This window comes from Triticum aestivum, chromosome 2D (assembly GCF_018294505.1).
Source record: "Triticum aestivum cultivar Chinese Spring chromosome 2D, IWGSC CS RefSeq v2.1, whole genome shotgun sequence".
Classification (NCBI taxonomy): Eukaryota; Viridiplantae; Streptophyta; class Magnoliopsida; order Poales; family Poaceae; genus Triticum; species Triticum aestivum.
In genome coordinates this window covers 609,009,038-609,024,259 of record NC_057799.1, presented here as the reverse complement: position 1 = coordinate 609,024,259, position 15,222 = coordinate 609,009,038, and the positions used below count along the sequence as shown (strand labels likewise).

Here is a 15,222-nt window from a genome sequence, read left to right as displayed (position 1 = left end):
TGTATTAAATCATGGCTCAACTGCCCCTCTGTGAGATGGTCAATCTTAGAATTATGTTTTCCTATAACTTAAATGGGATAACTTACCTGCTATATCAATCATATCATCCATCATAGCAGACACTTTTCCTCTTAACATCTCCAATCAGATTCATTACCTGCAATAAATGCACATGACAAGTTGTGCTTGTTTAATCTGACAGAACTGATCACATAAAAGCATGGAAAAATAAAACTGCATGCACCATGTGAAAATGCACATCTCCATATGCAATATACATTTCCAGCAGAGCAGTGGATAAACCTAACCAACTACAAAAGAGCCTCAATGAGTATTTTCTTACTATGCATCCTAGTTAGCTGCTCATATACCCAATGGTGGACAAGAATGTAAAACAAGTTAAGTCGCTCTTCCACTCATCCACATTCATCCAGCTATACTAAAAAACTGAAGAATATACTACTTGCCTCGGCAACGTTGTGTCCATGCCTTCTTTTGTCTACAATTATTAGAGGTGCATCTGCTTTTTGGCAAATGTGCATGCTCTGGCAATGCCTCCAACATCAGACGATACCACCACCAAGTCATTCGAACAAATTGTCTTGCTGGTGATGTAATCAAGAATCACCGGCTTGACAGATTAATGAGGCAAAGACAGAAACAGTTATAAATGATAGATATCACATGCCAGTTTTGAAGTACTTGATCAACTGAAGCAACGTGTATCAGTAAGTACCTGGCCATAAACATGATCTACTGGGATGTCAAAATATCCCGTGGCCTGACTTGAATGAAGATCACAAACAAGGACATGGTTTGCACCAGCTTCTGTAATCATATTAGCTACAAGTTTTGCAACTATAGATTCACGACCTTGAGACTGAAAAAGCAGCGAAGTAAAAAAAAACTTATGTTAGATTTGGTGATGATTTTTTCTGTAAATATTAGGATGACATGCCAGAAATCTATAGGAAGACTGATTTTCTGATCATGCATTATCCTGCCATAACAACATGCTCCTCATGGTAATAGAATATGCTGCACTGTTCAGCATTGACTTTCAATTCTCCACATTCATATGAATATTAAAAAACATTCACATATGGGGGTGATTTTATTTTGACCTCTTTCCGCATATGTGAATGTTTTTAGCAGATGCTCTTCTACACGCATCAATCATGATGAGTAGCTCCACGAGGCTGGAGGTCATGACACCATCACCAAACCTTTTTATGTTAATCTCCCCAAGTTCTAGACCCATGTAGCTTTCTATTTCCTGTCACAAGACACCAAGAGAAAAACAAATACAGCTTAGAGTGGCATTGAGTGACAAATCATTCAGTTTGACATGGAAGGATTTATAACAAGTAGCTTGCTGCTTGATGTATTCCATTTCAAGGAACATCGAACCGACCTGGGCTAGCGAAGAATTGGCCGTTCCTGAGAAGATACGCAGCCTCATGTCGTCCTTCCTGATGTTTGTGTCCCCAAAAATTAGCATCGTCGTCCACAGCGACCTGTCAGACAGGGGAACGCAGGGGGGTGATCAGTTGACCACATCTCTGAAGCTCTTGCCTTCTGTACATACTGAATTAACAGAATTATAATGTTCAGGAGATGATGCAGCGCTCCAAACAACTCATCATAGTAGTTAGCAAACCATTGTACATTGTCAGTTATGCACTTATGCTTCTCTTCATATAATACTACTATTTTGGGGAAAGACATCACGTTTCTCTCTTTCCGTTTACATGAATGGCTGAATTTTGATAGAAGTGCCCAGGATTGCATGGCGTGATTATCTTCAGCAAAAGAGATTTATATCAGTGGTAGATAAAACATATATGCTAACCTACTATATTATTGGACACAACATGCAAGTACGGTGCACTGCTTAGATCTTGTGATGTAAGCTATCTTTACCATATCACCTTAATGAACTACGTTGCAGGGATACGGCACAAAAGTGCCGTAGCGGTGCAGGATACTGCACCAGTATGGGGATACACGTGGGATACGTGTATCCCTCCGTATCACATTTTTTCGAATTAAAATAAAGCAAAAAAAATTCAGAATACGGCTGGGACACGCAGGGATACATCAGGGATACGTAAGGGCCTGTTAAACACTCGATACTCGATCTGCAGCCCATCAGAAGGCCTTGTCGATGGATAGATAGACCTAATCACTGGAATCCTTCCTCTTGCCGTCATCTTGCAGTTGCCAAATCACGATCGAGGGTTAGTTTCAGCTCATCTCCAGACTCCCTTACGGCGCCACCGGCGGCACCTCAAAGCACAGCTCGTTCTCCTTCTCCAAGTCTTCCCCATCCGGAATCTGTACTGTACATAAGTAAGCTTCAATCCATTACTTCAAGATCTCTGTTTTTAAGCATGCTATGGATTAGGATTTAGGGGAGAAGGTATGGTAGTAACGTAACGCCCCCCATGATTCCGAGGAGAACCAGTATACCAATCCCCGTACCATGATTCTGAGGAACACAAGGACTGCATCAGGCAGTCAAGGGGTTGGGACATGGAAAGGCAGCAACTTCAGATCACTAATCAGGTTACTTCATAAATGTCAATTTCCTCATCCTCTAAAAAAATGTTTTTGGTGTTGATTTTTTTATGCATTTATACATATACTCGCCGTATCCCCGTAAGTCTATTTTCAGAAAGTGCTGTTTTCCTGTATCGCCGTATCCGTATCCCCGTACCCGTATCCCCCTACCATGTAACATGGTTAATGAATACTTAGTAGTTAGCCATACCCATGGGCAGCACCATCAGCCTCCCGTGCACACACATACACACACACGCACACAAAACAAAGCTCGACGCTTACTCTCTGTAGTATACTGGCGACAGGCACAGTTTATTCGCTAGAGAAACAATGCATGTGGTTCAGACTTTTTCAGACAACAAAATTGCAACATCACATTCTAATTTGTAACCTCCGAGTGCAAAACATCAAGTCTGTTCAGGAAGGAATAGGACTAGGATTACCCACAAACATGATTTAATTTTGTGGATTTTTTCACTCCGTGCACTATACTGGTCGCAGACGGAAGTTTTTCACTCCAGAAGCATTGTGTAATTTTCAGACTTCCTCACAAAATAGTTTGCCTGAATGCAAACGCTTCATGTCTATTCAACTAGTATTACTCACAGCTACAATCAGATTGTGTTCGACTAGTATTACTCACAGCTAGAATCAAGACCTAAGACGGAATCCGCCGCGTCAGATACTCAGATGAGACGAGAAGAGAGGAGAGGAGAAGAGGGGAACGCTGGTCGTGCCTGCGTGGAGAGATGAGGGCGAGAAGGTGCTTAGGCGGGTCGAACTTGTCGCCGTCGAAGCAGGAGTCGAGGAGCGCCGGCACGGCGGCATCGTCCAGGTCGTCGTGGAGGTGCGCGTCCGCCCCACTACCCGCGGCGTTGCCGCGCCGCTGGCCCGCATCCCAAACATCCCCGAATCACTAGGATTGCGTGCGCTGGCTCCCTCGTCGAAGGCGGTGGCGAGGCTGCGCGGCGCGGATCTCGGCGGCCGTCGCGTTTCGCCGGTAGAAGCAGAAGAGAGACGAGGTCCGTGTCCGTCTCGTTCACGGGAGCGCGATGGGTACCGGGCCGAACTTGAGGTGTAACCTGGGCCGTCACTGGGTAGTATTTTCTGTTGGCCTTATCCATATATATCCCATCCGGGCGCCGGCCTGCTACTACTGGGGTAAGCTGTACCTGGAAACTTTAGCCCCACATCGTTAGTTTCATTAATTCAAAAATTTATTAAAGAAATATAAAGGTAAAAAGAACACTTTAAAAAAAGCAAATTTTTCAAAACATTCTTTCTAAAATCACCGTTCTTTCTATAAAAAGTTGAAAGGTAGCTTCAATATAGTTTTAAATGTATCTTCTCTAGACTAATATAGTTTTAAGTGAGCTTCCACTTTGATATGAAATTGCATGATTTATTTGTGCTTTGTTATAATGTATACATTTACAAAGGAAAATGATGATACTCCTACTAGACAGTATTTTGGGGATAATATTGTATGCAAAGTGGCTACTTTCAGTTCTGTTATATATCCCTGGCATATCTTCTCTACTCTGAAACTGAAGCTTTGTAGCAGCTACAATATCAGCTCTATAGTTTTGTTCTTGTAGTTCCAGTTTCACTTGTGCAAAGGCAAAATTTTAGTAGATAACAATCAATATTTAAGATGATTACTTGATGAAGCTACCAATGTAAATTTACTAAACTATGTCTATTATTATCTATGTTTGACTGCATCCGTCGTGAGGACTAATTTATGAAAATCTTGTTTGTAGAGTTTAAAGAGTACTCTTTTCTGATAGTTGGTCTCCATTCTGGTCCTTGTGTGAGGCTTAAAATAATGGAATAGGGATTAGAGGCCTTGATTGTCCTTTCCTCATTAGTCCAATTTCATTAAGATTCGGAGAACCCATGGAGATGCCAACAAAGGCAAAATAAGGAACATATGTGATGGCATCGAATGCATTTTCATGTTTTTTGCATATATCTTTGCTGCTGTTTTTACTGGGTCATCCTGGCGTCTCTGTTGTTTGTCTGCCTCATCCAATAGTTGGGGTTTATTAATGCTTCTGCATTGATAATAGCAAATTTTATTTGTGGCCAATGTTGGGTTGGTAAATTAACATATATCTTGGCTTGCAAAATTTTAGTGGTGAAATCGACCTGAAGATGTTTATTTCCTTACCCAGATTTTTCGGATAAGCAATGTCCAGGGTTGGCGCTTACTTATTATTTTAGTGAAGAGAAGGGCGCCCCAACCCATCTTATTTAGGTGAAGCCACAGGTATAATGCATTTCCTTTTAGAGAAAAACGATATCTTGCATTCTAGTTCAGGTTTTAGCTCACTAGATGCACTGGACTTTGCTTGCCATAGCGAAATGAATTTATGCGAATCAAAATTCTAGGTTGATGGAGCTATTGTGTGTTTGCATTTGGTTTGCCATCCTTTAGTAATGCTTTGTTGACATACTTTTTATGAGTGCCCAGTGTGTACTATCTTTGGCCTTTTAAGGATGGTTCTTTTTGGATACATGTTCTTGAGTGAGTTAAAAACACATCCCAACTTTACCAAAAGGCAGAAGAACTTTCCTATGATTGTATTAATGATTATGCCCATGATAAATCAAAGTAAGCATCTTTTAGCTCCAGTTTGTTCATCTTATGTCTTCTGGATCAACCATGGCCAGTATATTTCATGCCCCAGGATAATGTTTTTAGGTTATGTAGTACTCAAATAACTGCATAGTATCTTTTCATCTAATGAACATGGCGATATTTTGTACCGAGTAGATCAACTTGTCTTTTATTGAAATGAACAAACGGATATTTTGTACCCAGTAGATCAACTTATCTTTTCATCTAAATGAACAGGCGGATATTTGGTACCCAGTAGATCAACTTTTGTTTTCATCTAAATGCACAAGTGCATATTTTGTATCCAGTAGATCAACTTGCATATATACACAAGGTTGTTGGCAACACATCAATTGATATGATTTTCACTAACCTATTAGTTGTTCCAGTATTTGTTCCCTCTTCTTCATGGTTTTCCAGTACCTCCACAGTTTTACCTTGTAAAAAGTAAGAGCATTTACTACCAAGTCATAGAAGTTAGTAGATAGTCAATGGCTATAATCTTTTTATGCCCGAGGACTGAATGGCTATATTTGCTTAGAAAACATTTTTTGAAATGCGTGATTATTTTTTTGACTTAACAAACAATTTTCGAAATGCATGATCATTTTTTGAATCTGCGAACATCTTATGAATGAATAGACTATTTTGTAAGTAACGAATAGTTTTCGAATTTTAGGATATTTTTTCATTCCTGAATATTTTATGAGTTGGCAAAAAAAATCAACTTCGCTAACATTTTCTAAGAAATGAACTATAAAAAAATCATGGACATTTTTTGATTTCCTGGTCATTTGTTTTCAAGATTTCTACCATTTTCGTATAAGCAAAGATTTTTTACAAAATCGCGAACATTTTTTGAATCCACAAACATTTTATGATTTATTAAACATTTTATTTCAAAATTTTCATTTTTTTCATAACTTTTTTGAAGTTCCAAATAATTTAAAGTTGCAAAAACGAAAATAAAATAAGGCCATCCGGACATGGCCCAGCCCAAAAGGGCGGGTTGCGTCTTCTCCCAGCGCGCAGAGTGCAGTTCCTACTGCATGGGTCGGCCTAGGCGGGGGATTCCCCATATGAAATGTTTTTTCATGGTAATATTCTGCAGTTTTAGGTGCAATTTCCATGACGTACCACCAGGAGCAATAGCCCCTTATTATTATTAGGTATTGATTTTTTGTTTTCGTTTTTTTACTTCATTTTTCTCCTTTTTGAACTTTGTTTTTCTTTTCAAAACAAGTTAAAAAATGTGAAAGATATTGCTATAGTAAAAATCTTCTTGATTTCAAATATTATTTAGAATTTTAAAAATGCTCTAAAATTTCAAAAAATGCTCCGTTTTTTATTTGTTTTATTCAAAAAATTAAGAAATGTTTGCGTTTCAAAAATAGTTGATACATATTTTTAAAAAATTGGTGTAAAAAATTAAGAAATGTTTGCGATTACAAAATAGTTGATACATATTTTTAAAAAATTGGTTTCAGAATTTTTTGCCATGTATGTTCAAAATCTTCATCAATTGTTGGAAATTTGGTAACAATTTTGGAAAAAGTGTTCAAGTTTGTAACATTTTCATACACAATTTGAAATTTCAAAATTGTGAAAAATTTCAAAAAATTGTTAGGATATAAGAAAATGTTCATGTTAATTGATAATGAAGGAAATTGCAAAATAACAAAAGCATTCAAATTAGAAAAAATAACATGCTCACGGATGCACCCGTCTGACCTAGTCTAGCACACTTCTCTTAACTGGTGGTTTGTGTTACTATGGATAAATGACCCTAACCTTTTGCAGTAGGCTAGCACAGATATATGAGGCATCCATGGCAGGTCTTAAAGACTTCCGACATTGTTTGCACATTACGACACAACCGGACATTTATTGACCATTTTTCACCGAGAAAACTCTATAAATTGCAAAAATTATCAAAAATTCAAACAACTTGGCTTGATGCCTTGAATTTCTCATAGAAGCTGCTAGGAAAATTTTGGTGTCATTTGATGGATGTAAAAAAAATGTGGTTTCAAACATACCCTTCTCGCTTACACGAACACTCTTCACTGAACATGATCTATTTTTGCACATCCTTGAAATGACCCTAACATTTTCAAGCATGTGGGCATGCCTGGTAAGTATCCATGTCTGGTTTGAACGAATTTTGACACCGTATGCAAGTTGCGACACGTCCGGCCACTTATTGGCCTTTTTTAACTGAGAAAACTTTCATAAAATGTAAAACTTGTTGAAAACTCAAATAACTTGGCATGGTGCCTTGAATTGGTCATAGAAACTATGAAAAAATTGGGGTCATTTAAAGGATATCGAGAAATGAGGTGCTCCCAAACGGACCTTTCTGCCCTACCGAACACTCTCTGTTGAACATGCTCTATTTTTTAACATCCTTGAGATGACCCCAACTTTTTCACGAGGTGGCATGCTCATGATAGGCATCAATATCGGTTTAAACAGATTCCGACACCGTTTGCACGTTGCGACATGTCCAGCCAAGTATTGGCCTTTTTCACCGGGAAAACTTCAGAAAATGCAAAACTTGTCAAAAATCCAAAGAACTTGACAATGGTGGCTTGAAATTGTCATACAAGGCCATGAAAAAATTAGGGTCATTTCAAGGATGTCGATAAATAACATGCTCTCAAACAGAGCCTTTTAACATGGTCTAGTTTTGGACATCCTTGAAATGACCCGGTCTTTTTGAAGCAAGTGGGGCATGCCCATGGTAGGCCATATAGGTTTGAATGAATTTCGACATTATTTGCACGTTGGGACACTTCCGGCCATTTATCGGCATTTTTTACTGGGAAAACTCCCAAAAATGCAAAACTTGTCGAAAACCCAAACAACTTGACATGATGCCATGAATTGGTCATACAAGGCCTTAAAAATAAACTGGGGTCATCTCAAGGATGTTGAGAAACAACATGCTCTCAGACAAAGCATTCTAACCTACCTAAACACCCTTCATACAACATGATCTATTTTTGGACATACTTCAAATGGCCCTCAACTTTTGCAAACAGGTGGGTATGCCCATGGTAGACATCCATGTCAGGCTTGGACAATTTTCGATACCGTGTGCAAGTTGTGACATGTCCGACCATTTATCAGCCTTTTTTGAAAAATAAAAAAAAGAAATGAAAAACAAAAAATGGAAAAGAAATGAAAATGAGAAAAAAAGAAATAGTGAGAAAAAGACCAGTTAGCTACAGAAAAAGGGGTAGTTCTTGTAGTTCACGTTTTGCTGGTTAGACACTCAAGCTTATTAGCTCGCGTGGCTAGCGACAAGTGATCAGCAGTGGGAGTCATAAGGTTTTATCCCACACACTGCCATTCCTTTTACAGTGAAGTTATCCATGTTTCCGCGCGCGACAATGGGCCCACCCAGTCGGGTGGCCTCCTGTGCATGGCGGCATCTATTTGACGCGAACATTGATATGTCTCGTCTACAACAAGCATGACGAGAGGAAGTCTCGCTGGAGGTGAGCTCCATATTAGGCCGGCCATCGCACCACAGGCCACATGCCATGTTCTCAATTTTTTACTTTTTTGTTTTTGTTTCCTTTTACTGTATTTACATTTCAAGATATTATATATTACAAAAAATATACTTTGTGTAAAATATTAAAAAAATGTTAATCAAGTATTTACAAAATATTAAATGTGTATAGAAAAATTATTTTTAATGTATACGTAAAACGTATAAAACATACACAATGTTTATTTAAAAAGTTGAACATGTAATTTAAAATTTTAATCAAGCATTTGAAAAATGTTAAACCTATATGAAAATGTTGACCATGTATTAAAAAATATTAATTTGGTATTAAAAAATGTTAATCAAGCATTTGAAATTTGCTAAATGTGTATAAGAAATGTTGATCATGTATTAAAAAATGTTAATTTGATATTTTGAAAATTTTCAATCAAGCATTTAGAAAATGCTAAAAGTGTATAGAAAAATATTTATCATGTATTCAAAAAATGCTAACTGGTATTTGGAAAATGTTAATCAAGTGTTTAAAAATTATAAAATGTGTATAAAAAAGTTGATCCAAGCATTTAAAAAACGTGTATTTGAAAAAAATCAAACTTTTAAAAATACTAGTTAATGTGTACGTGCAATGCATGTTAATTTTGAAGTATATTAAGTGCATGCGGATATTAAGTAGAATATTATTTGTGTGCAATTATGTGATTAGCACTATATTTGGTATGGATTTAACTACATGCTAAACGTGTTGAGCGCTCGACATTGAAGCAGTCTAGGTCGTTGGATTGACATGATTTGATGGCCGAGATTAATTGGATCTGCCTCTTTGGATCTTTTTATATTGGTATAGATTAAAAATGTGTAAGAAAATGTTGACCATCTTTTCAAAATTAACCTTATTTAAAATATGTTAATTGTGTGGTAGAAAATTTATCAAATATGTATCAAAATGTGTATAAAAAAGTGAACCTCGAGAAAAAACCCGATGAAAAACGAGAAAGAAACAAACAAAACCAACGAAAAAAGGGACAGAAAAGGGAAGAAGAGGAAAAATCCAATGAAACCGAGAAAGAAACAAAGAGAAAAAGAAAAACTCAAGTGAAAATAGAGAAAAAAGCGAAGAAAAGCCTATAAAAAATACAAAGAAAATCAAGAAAAAACTGACACTGGCTCAGTGAAGCGCTGGTTAGCAACCAGGAGACCCGAGATCGATCCCTCGTTTCTTTCAACAAAGTGTGTTGTAATGACCGGTCCGTTACTGTATCCATTTCAGCGAGAGATCCTTCCACGTACGGCGTATACGCTTCGGCAGGTGACCCATGTACATACAAAAGTGGATACACTTTGGCAAAAGTCTATATTGCCCTTCATACGTTTAGTTGGGGGTTAAACCGAAGCGGGTCTCATTAATCAATTGCAAGGCAGTTATTATTCACGATGAGTTCCATACAGTAGTTGCTCCAACATTAGCTCGGATATGCATCTTTGACCTCTAGATTTCCATAGGAATTCTATACATTTCTCATTTGCATGCTTTCAATGATGACATCAGTTGCCGGACTTAGTGAAAGCAGGGCCTCAAAGATCAAAGCAAAGGAGAAAGAGGTCATGGAGATGAATTGCCAAAGCTGAATCTCCATGCTGATCTTCTGTAGCCCGGACATCCAGCACTGGTTTCCCAAAGCTTTGGCCTTTTGGAATCCTCTCTGAGTTAACTTCACTATATTGTTTGATTAAATCTTCCGATATGCATATAGTTTCTCGTACTCTGTAAATATCTTTTGTTCTCAATAAAATGGAGGCAGTGGAGCTGTTGCCCTAATGCAGACTGTATGAAGGAGCGAATGGGAGCAGCGGTGTTTGCCTGATTCAACAACCGTCCAAACCTGACAAACTATTAGATGGATTTTGAGTTGTGTATGATCCGGATATTATTCGGGGGTTTTATTGGTAACAGGTGTATACGCCGCTTCTACACCTGAAACTTTCTGCCACACATTCGAGTTGTTGGTGTCGATTTATTGAATCCTGTTATCAGATAAATTTATTAATCTGTACGAGTTCTTCCTGTGCAATGTGAGGTCTGTCACTCATGCTTTTCAAAATATTTTGTACTAGTTTTGCATGTGCATTGTGATGCCAACCTTGGTACTACACGCCCTTGCTCCCAATGACAGTAAGTTTGATGTACGAGCGAATGGGTGCAGGGGCGCAAGTTAGAACCAAATTTGAATCCAAGAACACACTAATTGCAACTGCGCAAGATTTTGGTATCTAAGGAATCTTCGATAAAGGATGGATTTTGGTACCTAATGAATCTCCGATAAAGGATGGACTTTTGTATCTAAGGAATTTGAAACCAAAAACTCTCTGACAGCAACACTCCAACCCCAACACAGTTCTTACAGTGGGATATCACAGTGTCAAAAATGATCTAACATTTTGGGATGGAGGGATTAATTATACGGAGCCTGAGACGAGCGCAAGAAGCAGCAGCAGCCAAGCCTAGGACGAGGTGAACTTGGTGACCTGCCCATGATGCTAGCAAGTCTGAAGCTGCTACCACAGCCACAAGACAAGACGGTTGCCACCAAATGTGCATAGATAGAAGCCATCCATGTAAGGTTTTCTTCAGTTGACAGCAAGGCTATAACCCAAAGAAGCATCGCTCTAGAGTACGTCTCCACGCCCTTTTTGGCCTTGCCGCCCTTCTTCCTGCCCCTCTGCTTCCCCTCGCCCTTCATTCTACGTACATCATCACTAACTTATTAATGTTGTCTTATTAATAGCATCCATTGCAGCGACATGTAGGTGTTCGAATTTGATCATAGAAGATGTGAAATCCTTTTCTCTTTTCCCTTGTTTTACCATTTGCTCAGAGTTGGGCTGTTCGGTAATCGATACAGTACCTGAAATAAAGTTCCTCTGTTTTCTGTATGCCTCGCTCTGCTGAGTTGCTCTCCCCGTCTAACTCTGAACGCCGATCCTCTCTTGACAAACACAACCTTTGGCCTTTCAAACAATAGTCACAAAAGCACATGGACAAGGAAGGTGATATAAAGTAGTAGCCGAAATTTTCATCATCGTGGTATCTTTACAACCGATCAGGGCAATCAGCCAAATCTGATCCGAGATCAGTTCAGTTCGTTGCGTATCGTCATCGCTGCATATGTCTAGTAGTACTGGACTTGCGGAGTTGCAGTTGTGAAAGAACTGAACTGGTGCTTGTTTGTGTCGATGGGAAGAAGAGAGGGAGTGGGATGGGTAGTTCATTCATGTATCATCATGTTATTTTTTGGATTATTTGCTTCATTTGGATCTTATGTCGTGTTTGGATTTGAATTTAAAGTTTTGAAATAATGAATTTAAATTATTATTAAATATGTGTATAAATATCAAGATTTAAATTATATAACTGTTACAGTGATTGGCCATTTTACGGGCCGTCCATCCACTGCGATCAAACGGTGAAGAAATTAGAGTTACAAGGAGTTACGAGACTAAAATTACAAATAGTGATGGGACCATTACAAAACTAGGGTGGGGCTAGTCATTTTTTAAAAGGGTAGTTCCGTCCAATTTTAGTCAAGGCCAAATCCTGTTCGCACCCTCGCTGTGTGGCCCGACACATCTGGGTCGCTCCTGATTCTAAAAAAAATCTGGGTCGCTCCTCCACTCTTCGCGTAGAAAACTTGTTCGAGCCCTATATGTTCGAAGCAGCAGGGTAGGATACGGCGGAGCCGCCGGTGACCCCGGGGGTGGCGGTGGCAACGGCAGAGGGGGGCGGCGAGAATGGCCGCTGGGGCGAGGAGGCGGAGCCGATGACCCCGGCGGTGGCGGCGGCAGAGGGGGTCGGCGATGATGGCCGATGGGGCGAGGAGGCGGAGCCGATGTCCCCGGCGGCGGTGGCGGAGGGGTCCCAGGGGCTCGAGGACCGACGTCTGATGCAGCCGTGGTTCCTCGCCGTCAAGAGCTAGATCGAGCGCATGGCGGTGTAGCCGTCCAGAGGAAGAGGAAGAGCACCCTGCGCCGGTTCGGCCGTGGTGTCATGGATAGGAGGTCGCCGCCTCGTCGTGCAGCGCGCGATGGTGGACCGATGGGCGTCCAAGAGGCACTTGACCTTGCCGGATCACGCTGCTGCTGGCATAATCCAGGCCGGATCTGTGGAGAGCCCGGCGCAGCACCGTCTACAGGACACAGGTCCATATCTCTTACAGTCTTACTCTACCTTATTCCTTGTAAGTTCACGACTTCCATTGCTCTTCAGTTCTGGTTAGTAGTTGGAAACTGTAAAAGTATCTGACGAAGCACACGAGCTTTCCACAGTGGTCATTTAACTAAATTCTGAATGTTGCTTCGTTATGCTTAATGGAGCAGGTGGGCAACTCTCTTTTGTCTAAGATTTTGCAAGTCTGTGATATATGTATTATGTAAAACAGGTCATGACTGATTCTGCAGTTGTTGATTCGATTTTTTTTGCTTCCAATGCTTTTTTAGATTGATAAGGGCCGCAGCTTCAATGACGAATCTACTATCCAGCACACAGCCCAACTCGACAGTCACTAGCCATGTCAACAGGCCCTCAGGGGCATGCTCGCCTCGGCAGTCATCAAGGTGGCAATAGGACACTTGAATTCTACCATTTCAGGCGAGATCAAGCTGCACAGGAATATGAGGAACGATCCGATCTAGAGAACATGAAGATGACGCTGGAGTTGGTGGACGCTGTGCTCCGCGACGCAGAGAGGGAGTCTATCAAGCATAAGTCCATGCTTCTGTGGCTGAAGCAACTTAAGGATGCCGTGAACGGCATCTCTCACATGCTTGAAGATTTTCAAGATGAAACCGACCTCAACCTGGTATGCAAGATTCTGATTTGGTCACTATCAATCTTGATCTGAATGTTGTTGTTCAATAACATATGAATATTTTTAGATAATGAACTACATCTAAAACTTTTTTATGTACTGAAGTAGATCTGAACCTCACTGTTGGAGTTGATCTTTGAGTCGATGTTAAGTAAAAGCTACTTATACTTGTTGATGCCAAGACCACCTTTTCATTCCTAAATGTCCCTGTTTTCTTATGTTTCACAAATAGTAAGCTATGTCCACAAATATCATGATTTGATTGAGGGGAAAGTAAAGTAAGACTAGTCTGGTATCCCAAGTGTAATATCAGTCTATGCACAGTTTTTTGTCAAGCACCTGATTGAAACAAGACAGAAGGACCAAAATCATCTACACTTGCTCACTAAGTGGAAATTTGCTACCGCAACCCTTCTGGTTTACGAAAGTGACAGTTTTCAGAAACTCTTTAGATGGAGGGAAGAACATACAACATATCCCTTTATTCTGCACATTAGTGTCCGATGGAGCAGTTGTAGGACGTTGTTTTTCTCTTTGATGTTCTTTTCCAGGTGAAATCCATGGCTGCTTCCTAAAACTTAAAATCTGTAAGCAGATGTTTGAATTGCCAAAAGATGGTTGTTGTTCTGCGACTAGACTGACCATCCAGCTTTAAATTTTAGTGTAATCTCAAGATATTGCAATTGAACTCTTCTTAAGGTAATTCTGTGTTTATCTGAACTCACTAAGAGAAGTGTACATGTTCGCGCTGCAGATTCTGGCAAAGAAGGGCGTGCTGATCCTACCGTACATCCTAGCCAACTCCGGCGGAGTGATGGTGAGCTACTTCAAGTGGGTGCAGAACCCCTCACTCCGGCGGAGTGATGGTGAGCTACTTCAAGTGGGTGCAGAACATCCAGGGGTTCATGTGAGACGAGGAGAAGGTGAATCGGGAGCTCAAGACGTACATGACCCGCGCCTCAAACATAGTTCTGATTATTTAGGCAGTGTATGGCACCGTATAAAATGGACAGTAATTATGTATAGTATATCTTCGAAAACCAGAATTGGTTCAATTTGGAACAATGCCTGCTTTATATGAATTTCTTGCCCGCTTTGCACGCGTTGCTACAGGTGCATTACCATGCCTCAGCCATAATCATCCTTGACAAATATGGCAATCACCTTTAGTATGGAACAGAAGAAGCATGCACAACCTATTTTGTCAATGAGCAAGTTTAGCATATGTTTGTACATTGCTGATCTAGTTAGTAAGCAGAACTCTGTTATAATAAAACTAGCTAGAGGATCACAGCACCACACGTTGTCACAGCTTCACTTTCTGGAATGGTATGGTTGATGGCACCAGCCCCTCCTCAAGATGGAGGTCATGGGTTTGCAGGGGGCATACTGGAGATTTTCAAATTTAATTGTTTGAATGTATCTTTATTTCATTTCAGATCGTGTCAAGTCTTGTGTGCTACTCCCTCTGCTCCATCGATTCACAATATAAGATGTTTCTAACTTATATTTGTGTCTGCTCCATCCGTTTATAAGATGTTTTGAACTTATTTGTGTCTGCTCCATCCGTTTATAAGATGTTTCGAACTTATATTTCTGTCTGCTCCATCTGTTTATAAGATGTTTCTAAAAACTTTTATTCGCCAAAACTT

At 39.9% G+C, this 15,222-nt stretch overlaps 1 protein-coding gene and 1 long non-coding RNA gene across 2 annotated transcripts; one reads left to right on the top strand and one right to left on the bottom strand.

Moving 5' to 3' along the window:
• Positions 1-466: 466 nt before the first annotated feature.
• LOC123054925 (uncharacterized) lies at positions 467-2,013 on the bottom strand. The gene is made up of 4 exons (XR_006426384.1): positions 1,415-2,013; positions 1,125-1,276; positions 737-880; positions 467-631 (listed from the first exon to the last, which is right to left on the bottom strand). It is a non-coding gene; the product is annotated as an uncharacterized lncRNA (long non-coding RNA).
• A 10,459-nt stretch (positions 2,014-12,472) lies between these two features.
• On the top strand, positions 12,473-14,657 carry LOC123050371 (uncharacterized). The gene is made up of 3 exons (XM_044473173.1): positions 12,473-12,902; positions 13,200-13,561; positions 14,325-14,657. The coding sequence occupies exons 2-3, from the start codon at positions 13,271-13,273 to the stop codon at positions 14,649-14,651; spliced, it is 618 nt and encodes a 205-aa protein (XP_044329108.1). The 5' UTR covers positions 12,473-12,902; positions 13,200-13,270; the 3' UTR covers positions 14,652-14,657.
• Positions 14,658-15,222: the final 565 nt, after the last annotated feature.